Source organism: Carya illinoinensis, chromosome 5, assembly GCF_018687715.1.
Source record: "Carya illinoinensis cultivar Pawnee chromosome 5, C.illinoinensisPawnee_v1, whole genome shotgun sequence".
Taxonomy (NCBI): Eukaryota; Viridiplantae; Streptophyta; class Magnoliopsida; order Fagales; family Juglandaceae; genus Carya; species Carya illinoinensis.
Window position 1 is genome coordinate 14,089,207 of NC_056756.1, and position 25,876 is coordinate 14,115,082.

Consider the following 25,876-nt stretch of genomic DNA (forward strand, 5'->3'; position numbering starts at 1 on the left):
TTATTCTTGGTCTCAATTTCTTTTTATAAAATATATAGTTTCTTTAAACTATGTACGATTATCCTTTCAATTATTGTTCAATTATTTTACCGGTGGAATGAGGTGGGAATGATCAACCTTTTTTTACAGTACCACACAAGTACATTAAATTCACCGAAATGACAGCGAGGTTTTCATTTGACTTTATGAATTATCAGATATAAGCGAGGCAACTGGAATGCATAAATTCGTGACACTCTGCTACGTACGTACCAAGCCGTAATCAATAACAATTGCCTCACGTGCTGGAAAAGTTGGCATATAAAACATGTGCAAGAGGACGCGTGTGGTGTCATGCCATGTTGATGTCGAGGCCACAACTATGGCTAATAATCTGGTCACCTAGCTAGGCTACTAAATTTGGTACAATCGAATAACAATTAATTGTGGGAAAAAATAAAATGTTATCAGACCAAACTGAACTAACTGTGGGTAATGGGTAGTGTCCCAATTTGTGGAACGAGCCGGTGGATATTGTATAAATATTAGAACAAAGACTCGTCTTTTAAGTTAATTTTTGATATTTGAGAAATCTAAGGTCACGATATCAGAATACATGTTTATCAATAATTTCAACCCAATAATCTATGAGTGAAATGGATGATCGTTGCTTTGACTCAAAGTTAAATGCGTGAAAGGCAGATTGTTAAGATTGTCGTGATCACTTTATAAATATAAGAAAAAATCTCATCTCTTGAATCAATTTTTTAAAATTGAGAAAAGACTAAAACTACCCAACATTAACCATATTAATTATAGCCAACTTCAAATATGGTTACGTCTATATATATAGATAGATATAGCATGGCTCCCTAATTGCATGCATTTAAGACCACACACGAACTAAATCTGTCTCAATTAATACATGGAGATGCCTTGCCATCGAAACGTGTTATATAGAGAGAGAAGAACAGAGCAGGGATGAAACAGATTGGGGGCTGGGTGGGCTTGACGTGTGGAGGAACTTAATGGAGTAGGTATCGGGAGTAATTGCCTCATCTAGTGGGAGTTTATTTACGTTTTTAATGAGATCGAGTTTTCTCCCTCTGAATAATGGATATAGGCTGCCCAGATCCAAGTACATCTGTCATTTTAAGCGGAATGCTTTTAACTTAAAGAATCATCTCGTCTCACTTGAAAAAGGTAAATAGTTATTTAGAAAAAGAGAAATGATTTGTACAGTCGATAAATATAATCAGTGTGTAGTCGTTTTAAAAAAAATGAATTAATATGGGACCTATATAAAAAAAAATTATTTTTATAACTTTTTTTTATTCATTCTGTACAATCATGAAAAAAAAAATTTATATTTATTCCGTACAGCCGACTGCATTTACCGACTGCGTCTAGCAAAACTCAAAAAAGTTAACGATTTATAGGTAATAAATTAAAGAAAACTCTCCATATTTTTTTGTACAAGAAGAAATCATGCGCATATAGTTTTTATTTTTAATTTTTTTTATACATTGGGGGAGGGGTTCAAATCCAAGACCTCTATTTTGAAAATTTTGAGTTATACTAATCACGTTACAGACTTTGGGCATGTGAAAATAGTTAAATGTATAAAAAAATTATAATATATTTAAAAAGTACTGTTATATTCATAAAAAATTATATAAAAGTAATTTTATAAATTGATATAACTTTACTTGACTCGTTACATCTATTTTATATTAAAAATAATTTTATAATTTAATAAATTACAATTTTTTATGTAATATATTTACGATTAGTGTATTTTCCTTTTTTAAAAAGAATGTAGGCCTATTTTTACAAATGCTTCCATCCTTTATAAATGCGTGTGCAGAACATAGCCTTTTTATTTCCTCCTTTGCAAACAAATCATCGTGTAATGTGAAATGTATAGCCCAATGTCACCTCTATTTTGTCTACATCCCTTCTTAATTTCTTACCCCTACTCCTAGCAAGGACCCCCCTTCCCTAGAACGGGGTCTCCAAAGTCCAAAGTTCAAACTTTGTTCCGTAATATCTTCGAGGCGAAACCCTCAAAAGAAAACAGAAACTTCAAAAATTGCCGAATTCAGAATGGCACCCCAGGTCCCCAACCCTATTTCCTCTAGCTGTTGATGACGTGGAGCCTGACGACGTGTCCAAACGACCTTTCGTGCCTTCGTAAAGCCATTCACATGGTCAAAATTAAAAAATATTTTTAATAAATATGAGATAAATTTAATTTTTAATTATTTTATTTATACAAATCTTTATATTAAATTATCTATTTATTTTTTATATAATAATAAATAATATTAATTTAATATATATTTTTTATCATATTTTATCATTCTACAGATTATAAATTAATTAATAATTATATTCTAATTAAATTATTTGTTAAGAATTATATTTTTAATGATTATTTAATATTAATAATTATAAATATCTAATTAAACTCATATAAAATTCAATATAAATACCAAAAAATAAATTTAATATGCGTAACATTAAAGTGTTCTTGTCACTTAAAAAGGAAGAAAAATGACGAACGGCATTAAATATGAGTTAAATTAATTAATATTACACGACTCCCCAAACAGACAGACAGAGAGAGAGAGAGAGCACACGTGGTAAGTGCGTGACTTCCAGGCTATATCCCCATCATCACATCACTGAACCGCTCACTCCTGCTCAATCACGGGACTGCCCGCCCCCCGCCACGTGCTCCTCTCCTCCTTAAAAATAAATAATAATAATATTTTAACAAAAAAATCATGGTAGTAGGAACAAGTGGACGGTGTGTTAGTTAGTTGGTCTTTAGTTGACCCGTTGACTGGTTTGATGTCTGTTATAATTAATTTTAAGTATGATTAGGAGGCTTTTGAGACGGTTAGAAGGGTAGTTGAAAGTTAACAATGTTTCGATAAAGCATGTGATTGTGTGTGGCTAATGATAGGGATCTACGGCTAATTACTAATTAGTTTACTCTCCGATTTGTTAACTTATGAGTTGATTTGATACCAGTGTGGCACGTCAAAACACCACAGAATGAGGATAGGATGAATTCTTGCTCTACCTCAGTTTATCTTTTTATTTATTTATTTATTTAAGAATAATATTACATACATAATTACATAAATACGATACAATTACTTTAAAAAAATAAAATTTATTATTAAAAAATTAATTTAAAAAATTCTGTATACAATTATTTTTACATATTCGTTACGTATTCTATTAATATGATTGGCTTTACATATTCATTGCGTATTACATTAATGTGATTGACTGCATCATTTTTTTAATATAAAATAATTGTTTTGGCCAATCACATTAGTAGAGTGCATAAATAGTATACAAATGTGACTATATATATTAAAACTTAATTAATTTTCTTTTCACGTGTATCATATTTATTTATTTTTTTTTCAAAATGATTATGTGATATTTGTATACTTATGATGATAAAAATCATTTCTTTTTTCTTTTTTTAATATTATGTATTTCTTTCAAGAAAAGTATATATACTTGCTCTAACTCACAACAAATTTATAATTATCTTTTAGTATTCACAATACTCCTATATATTAGTGTGATTAAATGTCACTATCCACAAATAATAGTTTAAAAAGATAATGATAAAAAACTTTCATCCTAAGTACAAGCTGCCAAATGTAAAGAAGTAGTAGCGTAGGTAGCACGCATGAATTTCGCCATGTTTAGTGATGTACATAACGAGAGAGTATATGTTTTGACACGTTACCATTATGAATGATGGCATATTATATTGCTTGTGCTACCTAAATATGCCAATTAATATATAATAAATAGTAGTTCCTGATCTTAATTACCTAGGCTGGCCCCGCCCTGGTGTACGTCGTGAGACTTTGCTTACAAGAATATATATATATATATATATATGTATATATAGATAGATGTAGCACCGTGCATGAAGTACCACCACTCATAATCATAATACCCAATTGCGTAGACCCAATTAATTAAATTTGGCTGGCCACTTAATGACCACTACTACTCCTAATTATGTGGAATTTTTAAGCTGACATCAACTTCACACCAATTTCTGTTGTCGGTGGTAGATCGGAGGCTCGTAAATTGATCGTTACACAGAGCACATCATGAAGTATTGGCAATTAATTAGTAAATATGGTGTTTTTCTTCAAGCAAACTATTATAATTAGCAAAAAGAAAACGATGAAGAATGACCAAATTAAAGGAAATGGAAGAGTACTTGCATGGGGAGCAGTTTCTTGCATGACCCCTGGCAAAGGGTATTGGGTCTCCCATTAATATTAGTGTAGTGGAAGAGGTGTGCTAACTTACTGCTGGAAGCTAATTAAAAACAGAGAGAGAGAGAGAGAGAGAGAGAGAGAGAGAGAGAGAGAGAGAGAGAGAGAGAGAGAGAGATGTAAATACGTACGTGGTCAAGCTTGCAGTGGAGACTGTACGCAGTAAGCTAGAGCTGTTTTTCTACTCCATGAGAAGGCAGAAAGAGGTGAGGGACAGGGGGAGGCAGCAGATGGGGGTGGGGGGGCCACCGCCACGTGAGAGGAACATTAGGCCGGCACGCAACCGCAAGACATGCGTGCGAGGGCGCGCGCGCATGCATACACCAAAGTTTGGTTGCGGCCTAAAACCATGCATGTGAGGGCACTAACATGATCCACCGTTAGAAATTAAAAATCCAATTAATATTGGTCATGATCATCATGGCTGGGGAATCGACTAAGTGATGCGCCCATACAATTAATTAATTTTGGCTGCTCTTTCCTTGTGATAATCATTTAATATTGGGTTTGGACGTTTGAATCAATCAATCGATCTAGAGATATATATCCGTATCATGAACCTCATGATCATGAGGCTGCAGAATCCAATCCAATATTCTAGTGTATGCTCATTACTTTTTATAATTAATATCTATAATATTGTTTTAATATATATATATATTTATTTATTACGTTTGGGAGTTGATCGATGGAGCTGGAAGCTGATCATCTAGCTAGGGTCAATGTCTGACCAGAGAATCACCATAAAGACAACAGATTAATGTTTGTTTTAGAAAAACCTGGTACATAACTCGATACTTGCAAAAAATTTGAATAATATTGTTTGAGCCCATTCAGAATTAGATTTTTAAATTCAGAATTATGTCGCCTTACCAATATATATATGCCCCAATTATCCAAATTGACCTTAGTTATTTTCGTTTACATCAAGATTCTTTCTTATTGACTATTATTATTATTATTTTTTTTTTATCAAATATGAGAGAGAAAGCTGGACTCAATCTCCAACCCTTAAAATACAAAGAAGAAAACAAAATATCTTTATATATATATATATATATAGAGTAATACTCCTCATCCTTCTAATTTTCATATAATTACACATTAATTATTAAGGACTTTAGGTTAATTATTTGAGATGCACGTCGAAACTTATGATACTTTAATTATAAAAGAATTACATATTTGTTGCCAATTATTTCATACATAAATTATTATTTTCTATCAAAATAAATTTATTTTCATCACAAATAATTATTTTCATCACAAATAATTAGTCATAAATACCCTTTTTTTTGTAGTGTTTGGAGACTGTATAGTGTTTAAAAAAAATTGTATTTTGTAAGAGAAAAATGTAATTTTTCCAAATTTAAATAAAAATTCTACTTGTGACGTCCTAAATATAAGGTTCACAAAATATTGCTGACGTGGCTATTATATATAGCCGCCAATCAAATATTTGTTGTCGTTGATCGATACCTGCCTAATCAATATTGTCATTCGGATGTTACACTCTAGGTAATTACAAATAAATTTAAAATTTAAAATAACTAATTGATGATATGTTTGGTTTTTGAAATAAGTTTTTTAAAAATAAAATAACTATTCATGTGAATAACTTTTTCATAAGTTGGTTGGTATATGTGATAATTAAGAGGGATAATTTCGTAGCAAATAGCCATTTATCTAAAAACACGAGGGGAATAGTTACGTACAATTGTAGATCGTATAAATATCATATATTTTTTTTAAAAAAAATGTGATTTATTATTAAAATATTAATATTTATTTATTTTTTTGAAGTCGCAATATTTATATAATCATAATTGCAACTATTATTTTTCTTATTTTTATAACTTTGTAAAATGAGTTTTGTTTTCACTGAATACACAAAATCCAAACTCAATAATTCAGACTCAACTTTATCATGCGATTACACCGTCCTTTCTTTGTATACAAACGATTACATATCTATAGATACATATATTGAAATTATTTCACTGATTTGATTCAATAATAATGTTAAATACAGTTTTAAAATATATAAATTTCTATCACTTCCTTTAAAAAAAAGATCTATCATAAAAATTTTTATTTTTATGTGGGTTTTAAATTTCTCATTTTTTTTTTAAAAGAGCGTACAAAACTTACACATTTTAAAATTGTATAAATAATTTTAATCTTAAATATTATTTATCACATCTGTCTTTTTAAACAAGTTTTCATATAAATTATTATTTATAAAATCATTTAAAATATTAGTAAATATAATTAATGGCAACAAAACTTGTAATGAAAAGTTGCGTCTTTTCACATTTTGCAGATTTCATTGTCCATAATGGAAATCTCTAAAACAAATAAATAATGTTAAGTCTGTATGCAAAAATTGGGCTTTGCTATATACAGTGGCTAGATGCAGTCGGTGTGCAGTTGGCTGTATGGAATGAATAAAAAAAAATTATAAAAAATTTTTTTTATATTCAAGGGGACCTACATAAATTATAAAAAGTTATAAAAATAATTTTTTTTTCATGTAGGTCCAGTATTAATTTTTTTTTACAGCCGACTACACGCCGACTGCATCTGCCGACTGCAAAAAGCATTTCTCGCAAGAATTAAGATAAAGAAATATTTTAGTATAAAAGTATATTTATAAATTGATATAATTTGATGTAGTATATTAAATTATAAAATTATTTTTAAATTAAAATAAATTTAATATATTACATAAAATTATATTAATTTATAAATTTTTTTTTATATAATTTTTTTTGTGTATGCAATTCTCGTTAAGATAACATTAATGCATTTTGTTAATGATTTACGGACGGTAAAATAGGAAAGCCCCGAATAGAGACAACCGTCGCAGAAAGAAAACCGCATTGACTGACTGACTGGTCTGATCCGGTCCGGTTCGCTCAACCTTTTGGAGGCTATTATTATTCTCTCACGTGATTCTGTTACCGCGGTCCACTTCGCGTTCCTTTTTTAATTTTCATTCTCCAAAAGAACAAAAGAACAAACGAGAAGGAAAATTCAAGCCCGCCCGCGTAAGTTAGCATAAAACCCTCTTTCTTTCTAAAATTAACGATGGGTAGTTCACACTTGACGATCTGTTTCTTTTTCTTTCTTTTTGGGGGCTTTCTTTGTAAAGTACTTGAAATTGGAAACAGGGTACAGGGCAGAGGCTAGTAAGGAGAGAGAGAGAGAGAGAGAGAGAGAGAGGTGCTATCGGGTACTTCATATTTTGTCCCGCAGGTTTTGGAGCATCGTGTCGGGGCGAGGTCTATTTTTTGAGAATACTTTTTCATTTCATTAAAGAGGCTTTTTTACGTTTATAAAATTATTTTGTTTCCCTAGCGAGGGTGACGGTACAGAAGGGGTTAAGATCTCCGAGTGCGGGTGTATATATATATATATGTACACTGCTTGTTGTAAACAGGCAAGCCTTTGTATTCATAGAACCGAGAAAACTTTGGCGTAGCGGATAACAAAATCCTTTAGGATTTGTAATGGGTAGGTGCTTTGCCCCTCCTCCTCCCCCCCTCTTTCCTCTGTTTCTCGTGCACGGTTCTGGGATTTGTCTCCTGTTCTGGGTGTTCCTTCATTATCTTGTGTTTGTTTCTCTGTGGTTGTTAATCCTGGTTTGCTTTTGGGTTTGTGCTTGTCCCCAAGTAACAAGTAGGCAATACAGGGATGTGCGCATTTTAAAGGTTTTGTTTTATGGTTTTGAGAAGGGTTGTGGGATGAATGCCTTCGTGGTTATCCTTACGTTTTAGTCTCGGTTAGTATTTGGCAAACTTTGGGTGTTCACTGAAGTTAATTTGTTGTTTCGGGGGGGATTTGTTCTGGTTCGGTTTATTTGTTTATTTTTTCTCGGAATTTGTATTCTTTTGGGGTGCTGGTTTTTTCGTGTTCTCTGCAATCTAAACCAAGATCCTGACGGGTAGAACGGACCTCCCCCCGCTCTTCTTTCTCTCTCTCCCCGGGCGGGTTTGCTGTCTTTTGCTCCTCTCTCTCTCTCTCTCTCTCTCTCTCTCTCTCTCTATTTGCGATTCAATATCTTGGTGGGTAATGGGTTTTTCCCCACCTCACAGTAGCCTCTTGGCCTACCAACAGACAAAATTCACACACGCCGCCACCAAATTTTCGGTGGAGGTGGCTTTTCTTAATTGGCTTTCTTTGTGTTCTGGGTAATTCTAGAATTTGTTGAGCTCTTCGTGATTGGTTAGTTCTCCATTAAAGCCCCCATCGCCGCTCTGTCTTCAACCCCCTTCAGTGAGATTCTCAAGCACTCGAGAGGATTTTGGTTTATGGCCTTTTATTTTTCTTTTACTCTTTACAAAATCCAGTATCTTGTTTTGATTGGCTGTTGTGGCTCTCCATAGATTCCCTTTCTTCTCTGATTGTTTAAATCTTATTCCCACAGCTTATATTTCGGAGTTCAACATGAGCTTTTCACATGACATGGATGATGAATATGAGAAACTCCGTCGGAGAATGAATCCACCCAGGTATCTAATCTTCTTTTCTTCTTCAAAGTCTCTGAAAGTGGCCTTTATGTTTGCCCCAACCCGTTCTGAGATTTACTCCTTCGTGCCCACATACCTTTTTTCTCAATCTTTATCCCATCTCTCAGGGTTGTAATTGATAATGAGGCCTGCAAGAATGCAACCGTCATAAGGGTATAACTTTAGTTACCTTCTCTTTCTTGGAGTGTATTGGACTTTTTATTCTCTTTGAGAATCATTTGGTACTTATTCCGTTGTATGATGCAGGTTGACAGGGCAAACAAACACGGAATTCTTCTCGAAGTAGTACAAGTCCTAATTGACCTTGACCTTATCATAACCAAAGCTTACATATCTTCTGATGGTGGATGGTTTATGGATGGTAAGATTCTTTTAGGTTCTTGTAAGTTTTTCTCTGATATCCCCTACGTGCCTTTGGAATTCAAAACTGATTTGATGAACTTTTTTTTCCTTCCATCAGTCTTTAATGTCACCGATCAAGATGGAAATAAGGTTACAGATGACGGAATTTTAGACTATATTCGAAAGGTGAGTCTCGTTGGACCTTTATCTGTGTTTCATCTTCTGCAAATAGCCAGCTGATTATTTGTGTCCATGCTCAGTCTCTTGGTCCAGATTCATGCTTTACATCCTGTATGAGATCTGTTGGGGTTAAACCATCAATGGACCACACTGCAATTGAGCTAACTGGAAGTGACAGACCGGGACTACTTTCTGAAGTGTCTGCTGTGCTCACGCATCTTAAATGCAATGTAGTGAGTGCAGAGGTCTGGACACACAACACTCGGGCTGCAGCTGTGATGCACGTGACTGACAAGGAAACAGGGTGTGCAATTACGAATCCAGAGAGACTATCTAGGATCAAGGAACTTCTCTGTAATGTACTTAAGGGCAGCAACAAATTCAGTGGAGCTAAGACTGTGGTTTCCCATGGGATTACACATACTGAGAGAAGGCTTCACCAGATGATGTTTGCCGATAGGGATTATGAACGAGCTGACGACAATGCCCCAGATGATAAGCAAAGACCTAACGTGAATGTTGACAATTGGTATGATAAAGGCTACTCTGTGGTCACAATCCGGAGCAAAGATAGGCCGAAGCTTCTCTTCGATACAGTTTGCACATTGACAGACATGCAATATGTGGTTTTTCATGCAAATATTGATGCCGAGGGGCCAGAAGCTTATCAGGTAATGCCAGTTCCCTCTTCGGCTTAAGTAGCCTTGTGACATTGTTAATGGGGTAATTTTACTGGTATCAAAAAGGTTGTAGCGTTCTGACTAAAGTTTGCGTGAATGTATTGTAGGAATACTATATCCGGCATATTAATGGATCCCCTGTGAAATCAGATGCGGAGAGAGAAAGAGTTATACAATGTATTGAAGCTGCCATCGAGAGAAGAATATCTGAGGTGAGTTTTCTATGATATGATTGGCGGGCTCTGTTTGCTTGGCTGATTGTGATTTATTGTATGTATCTTTTCTATCAATGCCTCATTCTGTTGCAAGCATAGTTTTATAGTCCATATCTAAGGACTAAACATTCAGTAGAACAAGTGGATAATTACTCTTGGAAGTCTTCTGTTATTGCACCGTTCCTTTGATAATTGAGAGGTTCCTTCCATTATTTAAGATGCTTGACTTGTTTCTTCCTCATTCAGGGCTTGAAGCTAGAACTCTGCACTACAGACAGAGTCGGGCTGCTATCTGATGTCACTCGCATCATCCGTGAAAATAGCCTCACTGTCACAAGAGCAGAAGTTACAACTAAAGCGGGCCAAGCTGTTAATACATTCTATGTTCGTGATGCATCAGGGTATCCTGTCGATTCTAAGACTATAGATTCCCTCCGGCAAGCGATTGGCCAGACTGTGCTTAAAGTGAAAAGCCCCAAAGACTTGAAACCTGTCTCTCAGGAGTCTACAACTAGGTTCCTCTTTGGTGGTCTTTTCAAGTCTAAATCCCTTGTTAACTTTGGGCTTGGTTAGGTCCTATTCTTGAGAAACTCAAACTGATCAGACGTCTCTCCCCTTGTACATCGAAACCCCTCAGCCTCATACTGCATTACAAATCTCAAACCATTTTCAATGGACATGTGACTTAATTTAGGCACATATATTTCTCAGAAGAGGTAAGGGAAGCATGGTGAGAGTCATGTCATTGTAGATACCACCCATTTGTCCTGCTTTAACCTCTATATGTTACAACGAATCTAACCCCACGTTGGATTTTTGACATCAGAGAAAGAAAGTCTCGACTTTAATCGTGTAATGCCATGGAACTATCTGTTTTAACCTAACGTACATAATTTTTATCTGCCTTACTGTTGATATTCTTGTCTGTTATTATTTTATGGATAGGCTAAAGTGTAATGTTGTGAGTCTAGTTTTGGATTTTTGTCACAAATTCTAAGTTTCTTAGGATAGATGCGTTGAGATGCTATTGGAAGACCTTGACCCCATTTTTATTACAATCCGTCACCCATTGGACGGGTAATTGGACTGGCGGCTCATCTTTCCACAGTCAGCGCTTCAATATTCAAATTCATGCTACCTAAAGTTTAGACGTGGTTTAGGTTGAGAAATACTATTATCACATCTTATCGATATAATTTTTTCAAATTTTTATACATAATATAATAAATAATTTAATTTTTTTAAATTTTAAAATAATAATAATATTAAAAATAATATTATAATAATATTTAACATATTTTTTAAATTTTTATCTAAAATTATTTCATTATCTAAAGAACGGATTCAGGACATCGCTCTCTGATAAAGACAGCTACTGCAGATCCGAGCCTGCTTTGTGAGGCAATAATTTGGTTTGTTTCACACTTTGACAAGTCCATCTTAGACACTTTTCTCTTGTGGAAGAGTTCAACTTACAGCTAGGCTGGGGCCGGGCGTCTCGCTGACCCCTCTGCCTCTTCACAGCTCATCCTCCATCACGAACGTGAATCTCCCTTATTTTGAACATTTCGTCGGTAGCTTACATATCCCTTTCATGTACAAATTAGGTTGAAGTTTTCAAACCAGTTTGGATGGTAACACTTCACCCATCCTTCTTTCCCTGCAGATTTTTCTGGTTTCCAAATAAAATTGAACATTCTTTTGACCAACCGTTGAGAGGAGGTGAGGGAATGGTGTGAAAGCACAAAAGAAAAGTTTGAAAAGATGACAAATACGGTCTTCTTTTCTGAATTTTGTAGCCCGCACGCGTTATAATACTGCATCAACATCACCACCCTGCATGATTGGCGCAATCACTATTGGTCGGTGCGCCACAAGGGGTGCCTCCGTGTAGGTTCTCCTGCTGCTCATCCAGGAGCTGCCACCTCTTGAGTAAATCCAGATGGATAAGTATATACAGTAATACATACACAAATTGATGATCAATACGTGCAGGTTGTGTTTTCTATCAGGCTGATTATGCAAATAAATTGTTTGATTTACAATTGTATTTGCGAGTGGTATCGAGAAATTAAACGAGTTGGATTACTCCCCCTTCTGCAATATATATAAGATCAAGATGCATCATAATAATTAATTATTAAGTGCAGGAATCTACGTGAAGATTTCTCAAGAAGGAAATGCAGTCCTTTTCTGCTGGACAGGAGAAGCTAGCAAGAAAAATACAAAACATTATTAATTTGGAAAGGTAATCTGCATCCTGATTGGTTATAGTTTTCTCAAAGGAAGTCAATTATTTAAAATTTGAACTTCTGATTTTTAATCAACATGATGATAATGATGATGACTTGACGAGGAAAAAGGAAAGATGATCGAGTACACCTGACTAAAATCAGCACAAAAACCTTCCCATAAAGTGTTTTAACACAGTCACAGACTCACAGTTCTCTTCCAAATCAATTATTCAGAATTACCCAGTAATGTTTCTAGATAAGATCAGCTAAAAGCTAGGCAATCATGCATGCATCTTCCAAGGCAAGATAATTAAGAAAAATACACAGACGTGCACAGAGGTGAGGCTTCAATATTGTTTTTGTGTTCTGCCACGACTGGTCAGCAGCATCTTTTATATATTATATATATATATTTAAGTACTGGCCAGCAGTCAATGTTGCTCACATGTAAAGCATCGGGGGTGTAAAGATTAATATAGTAGTAAATGTAAAAGGTTTAATTGATCAGCTTGGTTGGAATGACATGATTCCCAGCCAAATCATGACCATGATTCTCATGAGAGAGAATATAATTATCAAGTTTATTAGCACCATGTTCTAAATTATAAAACAATTAATGTGCATGATTCTGTCAAGTCTGGAAAAAAGGATTAAAGAAATCCCGAGTCACGCTCCCGGCCGGCCACTTTCCAAAATTAAAGTAAATTTGGGGTGGGGGATGGGTTTGAACTTTGAACAAGAATGCAGACTAATTAAAGTGTCATGTGCTTGATCTGGACTATGGAGTTTGCTGTCACTGAAAACTTCTGGCTTTTTTATGTGTGCATTGATTCTTGTTTCACATGGAGGAGGATTGGAAATTGAAAGTTTTTTTCTTTCTTTAAAGGCAAACGCAAATTATTGGGGAACCTCTCTTGCCCTCACATGAATGGCTTTTGCAAGAGTCAGATCCTTTATTATTTTTATCTACTCATCATGTCGGTAAGATAAAATAATTTAACCTATGTCGGCATATGACGTGCCTTTCTCCCATTGGCCACATATGGGTCATTATCATCAGATCGATGATTCCATTATGATCACTTGGAAACTTACTGAATACAGCTACTGAATTCCATTATAGTTAGAGACCTTCATATTTTATGCCTGAGCTCTCTCTCTCTCTCTCTCTCTCTAGGCTACTAGTAAGAAAATACATAAGGAGGTCCAAAGAACATTAAGAAGAGCTAGGTAGGAACCCCCAATGGAGGAGTCTAGTACTGCCGAGTTTCCTGGCTTCCAAACATTTCATAAGGATGACTTCGTATTTGGAAGATCTTTAAGCCGTTTGCAAAGGCGAGCTCCCTCCCCTCTTCAGCTTAAACCTAAAGTCCCTTCGGCATGCAATGGTGCAGCAGCGAAATCATTTGTGGGCACTTCAAATTCCTCTTCTTCATCATCATCATCATCTTCATTGAACTCTTTCTATTACAGTAAAGATCCCATACCTCTACTTTCGCCTCTGGTGTCGCCTTCTTTGCTTGAATCTGCCTATGTTCAAGAGGGAAATACAACCAAATCCCATTGAATATATATTCACTAGGGTCTATATATTCTGTAATCTATGCAGGCGGCATATGTTTGATCTTAAAAACGTCCTGTAAAAAATTTGGCCAATGGTAATTTCTTGTATATTTTTAGCAGAGTTGAATTAAGGCCTTGTAATAAATTCTGAAACTATAAGGTCCATATATATGTTCATCTTAGAAGGTAAGTCCAGCTGATACCATTTTCTCCAATTTGCAAATTTAAGTTCATCTTTGATTTGCACATGAGATTCACGCGCGGTTTTGTCGGAATTCAATTTTTGATAAACATATTTATACACAATTTTTTATTTTATTTTTATTTATTTATTTATTTTTTAATGATGGGAACATTACTTCATAAATCCTTATTTGCTTTAATATCGATTAAAAAAAAAAAAAAAAAACCCTGCATGAGATTGTTTGCTAATTTTAGTCATTTTTTCTTCCTCTTCTTATATATATGGACGTGGTATTATGATCTTTTGTTCCTATGTTTGAAGAAGATTGTGTTTAAGTTCATTAGTTCATTAGAAGTTCCGATGAATTAGAAGATTTTGTTTGTGAAGTTACATGTTAAAGTTCTAAAACTATTGTGATGCAAAGATCAAGTAGCTAGGTTACATGTGACACCGGAACAGAACGATAATTTATTCTGGTGGCTAGCTAAGCAACGTAAGTTAGGAATTGATATTGAGAAAAAAAAAATATGTAAACAAAGAGAAAACTCTTAGATAAATTTTGTGATTAAAGTTTCTTTGATAAAAATCGGATATTGCTTTTTAAAGCCTATAAGTCAGATTGAAATAGTTAAGGAAAATGCAACATTTTAATTATTGCCAAAAATATAAAAACAGAATAAAATAAATATCATGCTAAGACCTCACTAAAATCCGGAACAAAATCTTTCCTAAAAATAAACATTGTCATAAAAGAAAAATAACTTAAAATAGAAAAATTAACTTAGAACATGATTCGGAATGAAAAATGACTGATTTGCTTGGGCCAAAATCAGTTTGGAGTTGAAACTAGAACCACCAAGCATAGTTGCTAATAATGTCATACACACCGAATAGAGCTTTCCGAATTAAGGTTATATGCGTGATTCTGATACCCATAATAAAAATATTGACACTTATGCATCGTCGCTCTTTTTTTTTTTTCGCCCAACCAAGGAATGTTGATATTTATTCGTCAAACCGATGAATTTTCATATTTTCTTGTCAGATCTGAACTAATTTGCATTTTTGAGATCGTCCGGTGCCATTAACATTGAATGTTTTATCTCTACATTATCAAACTCGGATCTCCTCCATCACTATGTGTATTTCAAATCTATCTTAAGAGATTTCTCAAACACACACACACATATAGTAAATTTATTAACGAGATTATAATTAAAAAATACTGTTGAACTCAAGACACTAAAAAACAGTTCGATTCAAGTCTATCAAAAACTGAATCCATCGTAAATCGATTTACGTTGATTTCAACACGATTAAATTTTTATTTATTTTTTAAATTGTGTTTCATAAATGAGTTTTTTTTTTTCCTTAAATTTCTTATAAAAGAATATGTTAAATTGAATATGTATTAGCTTCTTTTATTATTATATTGTATTTTAATAAGAATCTTAAAAAAAACTAAAAGATAACATAATACTATTCACTTTCTTTAGTTGGATTGAAAGTATAAAGAGATGAAGGCGTATTTTTATTAAACTTCTAATTAGACAAAAAATATTACTATTTTCTAATGCTTATAACATAACCATATTAATTATTTATCTTATTCGAATATGAGAATGTTGGAGGCAAAAGCACATGATCAATTGAAATGAAAAGACATCAATTAGAGCATTGGCAATGGCCTAGGCCATTGCCAAGTCTAAATTTTGACTAGAATTTGAGCTTTTAGCTAAGGTCTAAACTAATGGAGATAGTGACCCACATTGAACTAGCTATTCTAAAGTCTAAATAATAATATAATATTATATATTTAAATAATAATTTTTTATTTTTTTAATATTTTACAAATACTCCATATATTAATTAATAATTTAATTTTTACTTAAAATTATTATTTCCCAACTATAGAATCAGTTTTTAAATTTTTGTGCTATTGACATGAAAGTTTCCTTTTGCAAATACACTCCATAGCTTCCTGGAATAATTTCCTTTTGGAGAAATAACATATGAAAGAAAGATCAATAATAACATTTCATAACATCAACCTATAACACAAAGGCCTCACATTTTAGAATCTGAGAATTTTCATGAAAAAGTAAATAAAATACAGACACCAAGAGATCATTTATTACATTCTTCTCCCCAACAATGGCTTCATTAAGTGCTTGTCTTTCAACCAGAAGCATTGGAATTTGTTGATCTAATTTCATGTTCAGTCCTTCATAATAATCTCTTATGGCATGGTAAATGGTTGACAATCACCAGTATCCATGATAGCAGATTCCATGCACTCTAAGCATAAACGTTGCCCATCTTCCAGAGAGTTGTATCTTGTGTTCCAAGACTTCAAGGAGACAAAAATAGGGGGGGAAAGGTATGTAGATCAATTTGAATTAATATTCATCTCTTCCACTTAAGAAAACATTTTGGAGATAAGGTAATAGAAGAAAAAATGTTCTACATCTTGGATGATTACCTCTAGACGTTCACAACTACAGCATCGAGCTGTGTTATCATGCTCATGTGATGGACAATATTTTTTAGACCAAAATAACAAGAAATGTAGAAGCACTCTCAAAACTCATGAAAAGCTTCGGATGTAGAAGGTCTAAGATCACTCACCTGTTGATGATGCAATTCCTGAAAGACTTCCACAAGTCAGACTTACAAGGACAGTAGAATCACCGGGCTTGATATAAAGACAACAAATTTATGTTTTAGAACCAAAAAAAGGACACTAGCAATAGCAATTGTAAGAAGTCACGTCAGAACAATAAAATTACATAAACAACTTATGATGTGATTTATCTATGCAATTTCCAAAAAGATCTCAAGGTCTCATATACTGAAAAATTGATTGCTATACTTGGCCCAACACCCTGCATTAGCAACCAAACAATAATCAACCATACACTGAAAAAGACTTAGCATGTACACACTTGGAATTGACAACAGAAGCATACCATAAGTGTCGCTCCAAGCCCCTTATATAGACCCAAAATACCCTCCTCCTGGCTAATAGTTTGTAAAGCATGCCAAATACCTCTGTAGTATATCACATTTGTTTGCAAAGCTCAAACTAGCTGAGTCAATGTAGAAGAAAATTGTTATGAATGAGCAGCCCAATATGCAAAACCATTCATAACAGACCATAATAGTTCATAACAATCTTGAGCAAATGAGAAAATGGTCATTAACATCTATATTAAATTTTCAGAATAATTGGAGAAAAAAAAACAATGTCACTAAATCAAAGTATAAGTCTGTTGATATGTTCTACCCAACAATATTGCTCAGAAGTATAGTACAGAACTCATTTTTTATTTTTTTTAAGTAACTACAGAACTCATATACTTCAGAATATAGTACAGAACTCATATACTCATGCAAAATACAGCTTGTAATTTCATTTGGCAAATACATAGCCATCACATACATAATTATCTCGATAAGAAAAGTTTGGAAACTGGAATGCCCAATGATTGAGATCTGCCCATCACATGCAAAGTTACTTTTAAAGATTTGCCATATGCAAATAAATTAATGAGCTTCCCTCAGAATACAGGACGAGTTCAAAAGCAAAAGTCTTCTTTTTTCTTTTTAGCAGATATGAACAAAACATACACAAATCTAAGTAGACCACTACATAATTCGTTTCTTTCTTTGTGAAAGAGAAAATCCACCCTTTCTCCGATCAAGCTCCATTGCCGATAGAAAGGAGCTCTATTTTCGGCAGAAACACAAACGTACATTGCAAATAAAATTACAAAAAAAAAAAAAAAAACAAGAGAATGGGGAGTTGATTACCTTCTGTGAAGCACAATAGAACCCTAATAGAGGCATTGCCAGTTGATTAAAATTGATTCTCTCTTGTAAATTGACTGCTCTTTTTTAGGAGAATCATATTCCCAACTTCGACAACCTTGGGGTAATGAAAAAAGGAAGAGAACTGGAAGAAAAATGGAAAAAATGGAGAGAAGGGGAGAGAGGGAGTGTCGGGCCAAAGAGATGACCGACGAGAAAGAGCAAGGAAGACAGAACTAGGGAGAAAAAAATGAAGGGGGTGTTCGGCGAGGGAGAAAGGGAGAGAAAGTGAAGTTTTGGGGAGAACAGATTCACGAGGGAAATACAACAATTCGGTTGAAGAGATGTGATTTTACAATAAAATAATAAATGGACGATGACCAGTAACTCGCTATGTATGGAGAAAGGGATAGACTTACTGTTACTGAAAGCTTCAATTCCTTTATTTTACCCGGTCCAATGCAACGGGTTTGAAGACAATAAAGTCTATATTTTGGCTTTTCAAGTGTTTTAGCCAGGCCAATGCTCTTAGATGTCTATTAAAACTATCTAGATTTATAACCTATTTTTATTGGAACTAGCTGGTCAATGATTTCATATTTTAAACTTTTTATAGTGTAAATGTTATATTATTTCTCTCATTTGTCTGTCACAATAGTTTTTCTCTCATTAGATTTTTTCTCCAACAAAATATTAAATAATATAACATTTAAATGATATAGAAATTAAAAAAATTAAATAGTCTGATAGATGATATATTATAAAAATCAATATATAAAATAAAAATAAATAAATTTTAATAATATATGTTAAAGAATAGAATATACAAATCATTGGGAGTGCTCTAACTCACCACTCAACTAGATAATTTTAAATATAATAATATTTTTTTAATTATATTTAAATACATTAAAAAAATAAAATAAAATTTAAAATATTATTATTTTTCCTAAATTTTAGATGCATCATTTTTTTTTAAATTTTTTAAGCGAAGGATCAATTCTTATTAATCATGGCCTAATAATAATAATTATTTTATTTTTGGTGCAACTAATTATTCTTTGCTTCAAGAGTACCATTTTGGGAATTTTAGGTTTCGTTTTTTCATTTAGTACCAAAAATTTTCAATTTTGAAAGTCCTTATTACGTGCTCGTACCCCGCTCGCCTCCTCTAATTTCTGTCACTTTCGGATGCCAAGAGTTTCAGGTTTTTCCTTGAGAGAGGTATGCTTCATTACTCGTTGTTACTTCTGCAATTGTTCCCTTGATGAGCAATCTCTATTTCCTTTTCAGCGTCTGATGTTCGTAATCTCACTTCTGGTTTGTGTTTTTTTTCCCCCCTTGGAAAATATGGTCAATTTGAATGATTGAGAATCTGGATAACTGTGAAACTGCCTTGTATTGGATTCAGAGTTTGCGTTTATAGTTAGGATTGTCATTTCTCAATGCGCGAGACTTCTTCCTCGTAATATGATCGGAGTAGACGATTGCTCTTTCTCATCTTTCCTTAGGTCTCTTTTGGGTGTTTCGATTTGAATGCTATTTCTAGGGTTCAGAGAATTCAACAAACCCAACCTCAAAAAAAAAAAAAAAAAAAAAAAAAAAAGAAAAAAAAGAAAAAAAAGAAAACATTGAATTTCCACATTGCTAGTGAAGTCCAATCCCCTCCTTATCTCGGTTGGAAAATAGCTCATACTTAAAACCTGTATTAATTCTTGAAATGCGCCATAAAAAAATCTTGAAATGGGTACTTTCTTTCGCTTTTCATATTCCCCTTGAAATAGGATGGACATACCATCATTATTGGACACGCATAGCACACATTGAATACAACAGTCTTAAATGTTTTGTTGCCAGGAAGAAGTAAATGAGAGGAAAAGGAGTATCAAGAGGTCATTCTCAGGCTGGGACTTCTGGGAACAAAAGACTGAAAAGTGGCAATGGTAAAGGAACTCCCGACGATGTTGTTCTCATTGATGTTGACAGTGGTATGTCTTGTAACGTTGTTATTATTGATGTTCCTGAGCCGCCCATAAAACGGACGTTAAGAGGTTCTAGTGTACAGAGAAAAGCGAAAAAGTCTCATCATCAGGATGTTATTAGCCTTGATGATGATGAAAGTGATGTTTTGGACCATCCTGGACTTGGTGACAAAGGTGGTGGGGAGTTGGATAGTGATGCCACCTCAAGCAAAAGATCTTGTCCCACATCTAAGAATATGCAGAATTCTGTAGATGTAGATGGTGATGAATGTTCGGTTGTGGATGAAAAACGATACTCATTCAGGTTGTCAAAGTGCAAGCAAACATACTCTGATAAAGCTGCCTGCGGGAACCGCTATGGTTTGTATCTCGAGTCTGAGAGTGGGTCATCTGAAAGTGATTGCTCTGATTCTGAGCTTATGGAAGGTTCTTTTGGAAAACTTCATGAACAGTGGAAAAAAGCTTCGTTGAAGAGAAAGCGTGATCTTCACAATAGTCAATCAGGTTTAGATGATCAGAGTGGTATCCCTGTTTGTCCCAGTTCGAGTATTACAGATTGTGAAAAAGAAAATTTGTCTACCTTCCATGCCAGTGCTGATGGATACATGGGGGGTACATCTTTCGATCCTGATATGGAAAGACCTTATGTAGAAGATCAGAGAGTTCACCAGACATTTGCAGAAGATCCTCCTCCCAACCATGAGTGGCAGAGTTGTAATCATGTTAATGGTCATGGTGATGATTTTTTCTGCAGTGAGCAAAGCCCTCAAAGGCCGCATTTTTCAACTGATAAAGAACATGGTGATAAACAACCTAAATGTGCAAGGTCCAATCAAGAAGGTGAAATACATGCTGATCTTGATGGGGCTGTATTGAGTAACGAAGATGATGAGTTTCCTCAGGCACCTTCTAGTTGCTACACTTCTGATGAAACAAATGTAAATCCTAAAAGAGTTGTCTCAAATGAAGCTGGTGGCAATGAAGAACAGGTTAATGGCATTGGCAATGTTTTTTGCAACAAAGAAGCACACAGTCCCCGTGGTTCTTTTTTGTTGTCCAATCAAGATCAAGGTTTTAAACGATCTAAATGTAAAAGGTCCAATAAAGAATATGGTGGAATGCATGCTAATCTCGATGGTGGTGTATTGAGGCAAAAAGATGAGGAGTGTCACCGGGCATCCAATTGTAATAATAGTGACGAGAAGGACAGATTAGTATCAAATTCTCCATTATCTGATGAAATGCAGGTTGACTGTGGTGGTGCCCATCCAGATTACAAAGATAGAACTGGTCTTGGAGAATCCTTTTGCAACACCCCTTTGGAGGGCAATTCTGGAGTCAACAATAAAAAAGTTCTTTTTGTGGACAAGGTGATAACAGATTCTGAGCAATTATTTTTTAGCAACAGTCGACTTAATGAAACACATTTGGTGGAAGCAAAGGTTACATATGATGTTAGGGATCCAATACTTGCTCAAGATGGTGATGCTTCTCACACGAGTCAAAAGGATATTATTAATGAACGAGAAAAGCTCAAGGAGACTGATGAATACAAGCGAGCAATAGAAGAAGAATGGGCATCCAGGCAGCACCAGTTGCAAATTCAGGTTTGGCATGCTTTTTAATAGCTGGTGAAGTTTCTTCATAATGCTGTTCTATTGTCTCCCATGCTCTAATTACCTCTTGCAATTGAATATGCTACCATGCATTTGCTTAGTTAAATAACCTTTTTCCCTTGACTCGCATTTATTCATGTTCTTAATCTCTTAATTGAATAGGATCTAATCGGTAGTTTAGGGTGCAGTAGACATTTTTGTTAGTTCATGGTGCAAATTGAAAAGATAGTGGTAGTTTAAGGGAGGTTTACTTGGAGAGTTTTTACCAATAAGGTGGCCTGCCTATGTATTGCATAAAATGCCGATTTTTATTTTTATTTTTTTTATATGATATATGCAACCTTGGAGCGCTCTTTGGAGGAGACTAGATCACTGGTTTTTAGAACTCTTTTTCTTTGGGCCAAAGTTGCAATGGCCTCGATTTTCATGCTTTTCATATTCCTATTTCTTCCCCCTAAATAGGTGTAATCTCTTGTATACTACCTGTATACTCGGGCTTTGCCTATTCTTATTAATATATTCTAATCATTTACCTATAAAAAGAAAATATATATGCAACCCTAGAGAGTAAGGGGATATTTGAGGAATGAGATGAGTTGAGAATTTTGTGAATAGTAGTGAAATGGTTTGAGTTATGATATTTTATTGGGATTTGGGAAATGAAAGAGAAAAAGTTGAATAAAAAATATTATAGAGTTAAAAAATATTTTTAGAATATAATTTTTGTTTTGCGATTTGAAAAAGTTGAATTGTGTTCTGTGTTTTGTTTGGAAGTTTGGGAAAGTTGTAATGATTAGATGAAAAAGTTGAAAATTTAAAATTGAAAAGTGTTTGTCTTTGAGTGATGCTTGGGAAGTTTATTATGAGAAATTTTGAGATGTAATCAGATGAGATGATATCTTATCAAAAATAAGATGAGATGATATCTATTCCCGAACAACCCCTTAAATTTTTTTGCAGGTAATCATTAACTTTGACTGAGACTAAATTTTTTTTCTGGAATTCAAGATTGTTGTCGTTAATGTTGTTGTATATGTGGGATGGATGCATCTATCTATATACTCCCCGGACTCTACCGCTTACCTGACACTCCCATGACTGGAAAATGTTCATAAATTTGACCTGACCAACCATTTCAATCAGAAAAAATACATCCAGATTGATTGGTTAAAAAAAAGAACCAATGGGATTAGGTCAATGGTTGGTCATGGGTCTTGGGAAATCAACCTTTATGACTTGGCGAAACGTAGTTCACATAAAATATCTTTTAGGGCCGCATCTTTCCTAGTAATCTCTCCACGATGACCACAGGATCCTCACCTTTTAAGACATCATTTTGTTGCTTGTTATGTCTGGGATCACTGTTGAGGTCCCTTGCCTTGCTCTCCACCGTTTTATTTGAGGCTGGTGATGTTGATGGACCAACCAGCCAATTGACCCTGGTAACCATTGCTGTTGCTTTGGCCAGTGGGTTTTGGGGTGACTTCCAACGATTGACACCTGTTAGTTTGGCTATTGAAATGGCTGCAACTGACTTGATGGGGTTGGTGTGCCTAGTCCTAGACACTACTTGGATGGGATGACACTTTCTTGCTGTCCACAGATCTTGTAATATTTGTGTTTCTGGTACACTTCCTTGACTGTCTGTGAATGTGCAATGAGTACATTGGCGTTGTTATCATTTCAGTTCAATGTTGAAGAGCTGAAATTGTAGAGAGAGAAATAGTCGGGTCAATACGAGAACCATAACAATTTTCAGCTAACCTCGAATGATCCATCATTGCGGTATCATGACTTCCCTCTTCTCCCTTTTATTTTAATGAGTTATTGTTTTTGTCAGTATCTCTTGTTGTGTCATATGCATGTTCATATCAGTGTTATTTTATCACTCTGTGTACCATACCTCCATGTGGCATGCATAACTATAAGACAGTTGCAGTGGTTATGCAGTGCGTTGCAAAGATGTTTTGTTGGCAAGGGGTTGTATTATCCAAAGCTTAATGTAGTTGCTCTTTTACAGGCAGAAGAGGCGCGGAGGTTACGCAAGGAAAGAAGAGTTGAAAGGTGTTTATTGGACATGCAGAGAAGGCAAAAGCAACGTGTGGAAGAAGTGAGAGAGACTCAGAAGAAGGTTTGGATTTAGTATTAAAGAATTATTTTTGATTTGTATTAAAAAACAAAAAAGAGAGGAAAGTATGGTAAGATTATAACTCTTCATTTTGCAAAACTATTTATCTTTCATATTTGGTATGCCTTTTTTTCAAACCGACTTTGTTATAGATTTGGTTGTCTATATATATCCTTCTCAAGTTTAGCAAGGTATGACTTGCTGTTTCCAATGCTCCTACTTATTCTGCCGAAACCAGGATGAGGAAAATATGAACCTGAAAGAGCAGCTTCGTGTTGATGTAAGAGAGGAGCTTAATAAATTGGAAAGCACGTGCATGGACATGGCCTCATTGCTTCGTGGCTTAGGAATCCAAGTTGGAGGCAGTGTTTATTCGTTGTCACATGAGGTAGGTTAGTTGCAGTCACATCATTTATACACATACACATACAACTGCAATATGTTGCTTGTTTACCTATAAAAAAAATATTTTGCTTGTAGATGTGGCTTGTAGATATATTGTTGGCTGACTGGTTATTTATTGTAGTTATATACGTTAGGAGTTTTGTGTGCATGCATGGGTTTTAAATTTTTTTGTAACTAGCAGAAGCATAAAGAACCGACCGCATACCCCAGAGTAGAATTATTTCTGGTATTTCATTGCGGGTTTTGTAATTGATCATTTCAGGTGCACGCGGCATATAGACGAGCTTTGTTAATGTTTCACCCAGATCGAACATTAAAAGCTGACATACGCCAGCAGGTCGAAGCCGAAGAAAAATTTAAGCTTATTTCTCGCATGAAGGAGAAATTTTTGGGGACTTGATGTCACTGAATGCTCACAGAAGGCTTTGTTTTTTTCTTCCAAAAAAAAAAAAAAAAAAAAAAAAAAAAAAAAAAGAAAAAAAAGAAAAAAAAAAAAAGAACTCGGTGGTATTGATTGTAGGTTATAGTGATGGTCGTCTCGGAGCTCGTGATTTTCTTTGGTCTGTTACCCGATGCCCCTTAGGCAGGTCATACGAGGTTGACAAATTTGTATTTGTAAAGCAGTTGTAATTTTGCGGGTATCATTGCTTTCGAAGTTGTATTTTTGCTATCCGTAGTCCTGCACCTTCCGCTTCCCACGATTCCGCTTCCCACGATTTTCTTGTATACCAGTTTGGCAGACGAAGCGAGGTTTGAATACATTGACTTTTGTGTACACCATGCATCGGATGTAGAGGCCGAAATAGGTGTCGGTTGCAGATCTCCATGCTGAAACCCACCTCCCAACTCATTCTCCTTCCACTCGAGCTTCCATATTTCCAATGCCGCCTTGTCATATTCAAATTATCTCTCTTTCGGTTTATGAGTACCTTAAAGCTTTTCATGCTATAAGCGACGTTACACTGACCGAAACATCGAAAATAAACGTAGAAGATTGACCGGCCTTGCCTCGTTTACGCCAACTCCAGTAACAATATTAACTACTACAAGCATGACTTTCCAAGTTCCCAGAGAGAGTGCCCTATGCTATAAATTGTCCGTAAGCTCACTGTTCTTGCACATCTGAAGAGAGAAGATAGGAGTGAAGAACGCATCTGGGCCTTAATGGGTAGCAGCGAAAGCAAGCAGAACGAGAAGAACAACGGTGGGGGAGGACAAGCAGATGATGATGCGTCTGAAAAAGCGATGGCGGTTGGTGCTATGGTTGCAGCAGGTCTGATATTCTGTGGTTTAACGGCTCTACTGTCAGGTTCTGGAACAACATCAAACAGGAAAACTATGAAAGCTCCCGGAAGGGATGCTCGCATATTCAGGGATGTCTTTGAGAATAACCCGGCTGCCTACTTTCGCGACTTGCGCAAATAACATGTTTCCTTTCCATATAATATATGTATGGTTTGTTGCCCATGCACTACTGCTATCTCTATGAAATAAGATCTTTACTTTGAGCTTTTATCTAAATTAATGGATATTGGAAATACTGGTGGTTGAATTTTTAACTTTCAATGGAGTAGATGGGTTGCATTGTCATCTGAATTTTTATCTTTCATGGCCCGTGGAATGGACCACAAACCGTGGCTTCAAATCTGCAAATTGAGGTACATAAAATTCGGGCCCAAATTGATTTTTGACAGAGTGGCT

The 25,876-nt window shown here is 34.8% G+C and overlaps 3 protein-coding genes and 1 long non-coding RNA gene across 11 annotated transcripts; 3 read left to right on the forward strand and 1 right to left on the reverse strand.

Moving 5' to 3' along the window:
• The first annotated feature begins 7,488 nt into the window (after positions 1-7,488).
• Positions 7,489-11,154, forward strand: LOC122311587 (ACT domain-containing protein ACR4-like). Of its 5 annotated transcripts, none has more exons than XM_043126190.1 (8): positions 7,489-7,588; positions 8,734-8,818; positions 8,944-8,989; positions 9,083-9,197; positions 9,297-9,364; positions 9,439-10,029; positions 10,146-10,250; positions 10,500-11,154. In XM_043126190.1, exons 2-8 carry the CDS (start codon positions 8,754-8,756, stop codon positions 10,824-10,826), a joined length of 1,317 nt encoding a protein of 438 aa, XP_042982124.1. In that variant the 5' UTR covers positions 7,489-7,588; positions 8,734-8,753; the 3' UTR covers positions 10,827-11,154. The 5 variants fall into 5 exon arrangements, with proteins under 5 accessions (XP_042982124.1, XP_042982120.1, XP_042982119.1 ...); XM_043126186.1 differs by lacking the exon at positions 7,489-7,588 and adding an exon at positions 7,607-7,820; XM_043126185.1 differs by lacking the exon at positions 7,489-7,588 and adding an exon at positions 7,862-8,088.
• Positions 11,155-13,730: 2,576 nt separating this feature from the next.
• On the forward strand, positions 13,731-14,054 carry LOC122310107. The gene has a single exon (XM_043123993.1). It carries the CDS (start codon positions 13,731-13,733, stop codon positions 14,052-14,054), a length of 324 nt encoding a protein of 107 aa, XP_042979927.1.
• A 2,193-nt stretch (positions 14,055-16,247) lies between these two features.
• LOC122309324 lies at positions 16,248-18,522 on the reverse strand. 3 transcript variants are annotated; one of them, XR_006242410.1, is made up of 4 exons: positions 18,048-18,522; positions 17,204-17,323; positions 17,024-17,119; positions 16,248-16,929 (listed from the first exon to the last, which is right to left on the reverse strand). It is a non-coding gene; the product is annotated as an uncharacterized LOC122309324 (long non-coding RNA). The 3 variants fall into 3 exon arrangements; XR_006242408.1 differs by having other exon boundaries at positions 16,248-17,119; positions 18,048-18,520; XR_006242409.1 differs by lacking the exon at positions 17,024-17,119 and having other exon boundaries at positions 18,048-18,519.
• Positions 18,523-19,111: 589 nt separating this feature from the next.
• Positions 19,112-24,845, forward strand: LOC122311068. 2 transcript variants are annotated; one of them, XM_043125427.1, is made up of 5 exons: positions 19,113-19,268; positions 19,902-21,633; positions 23,663-23,773; positions 24,009-24,158; positions 24,438-24,845. In XM_043125427.1, exons 2-5 carry the CDS (start codon positions 19,912-19,914, stop codon positions 24,573-24,575), a joined length of 2,121 nt encoding a protein of 706 aa, XP_042981361.1. In that variant the 5' UTR covers positions 19,113-19,268; positions 19,902-19,911; the 3' UTR covers positions 24,576-24,845. The 2 variants fall into 2 exon arrangements, 1 of the variants encoding a protein (XP_042981361.1); XR_006242728.1 differs by lacking the exons at positions 24,009-24,158; positions 24,438-24,845 and adding an exon at positions 23,330-23,427 and having other exon boundaries at positions 19,112-19,268.
• Positions 24,846-25,876: the final 1,031 nt, after the last annotated feature.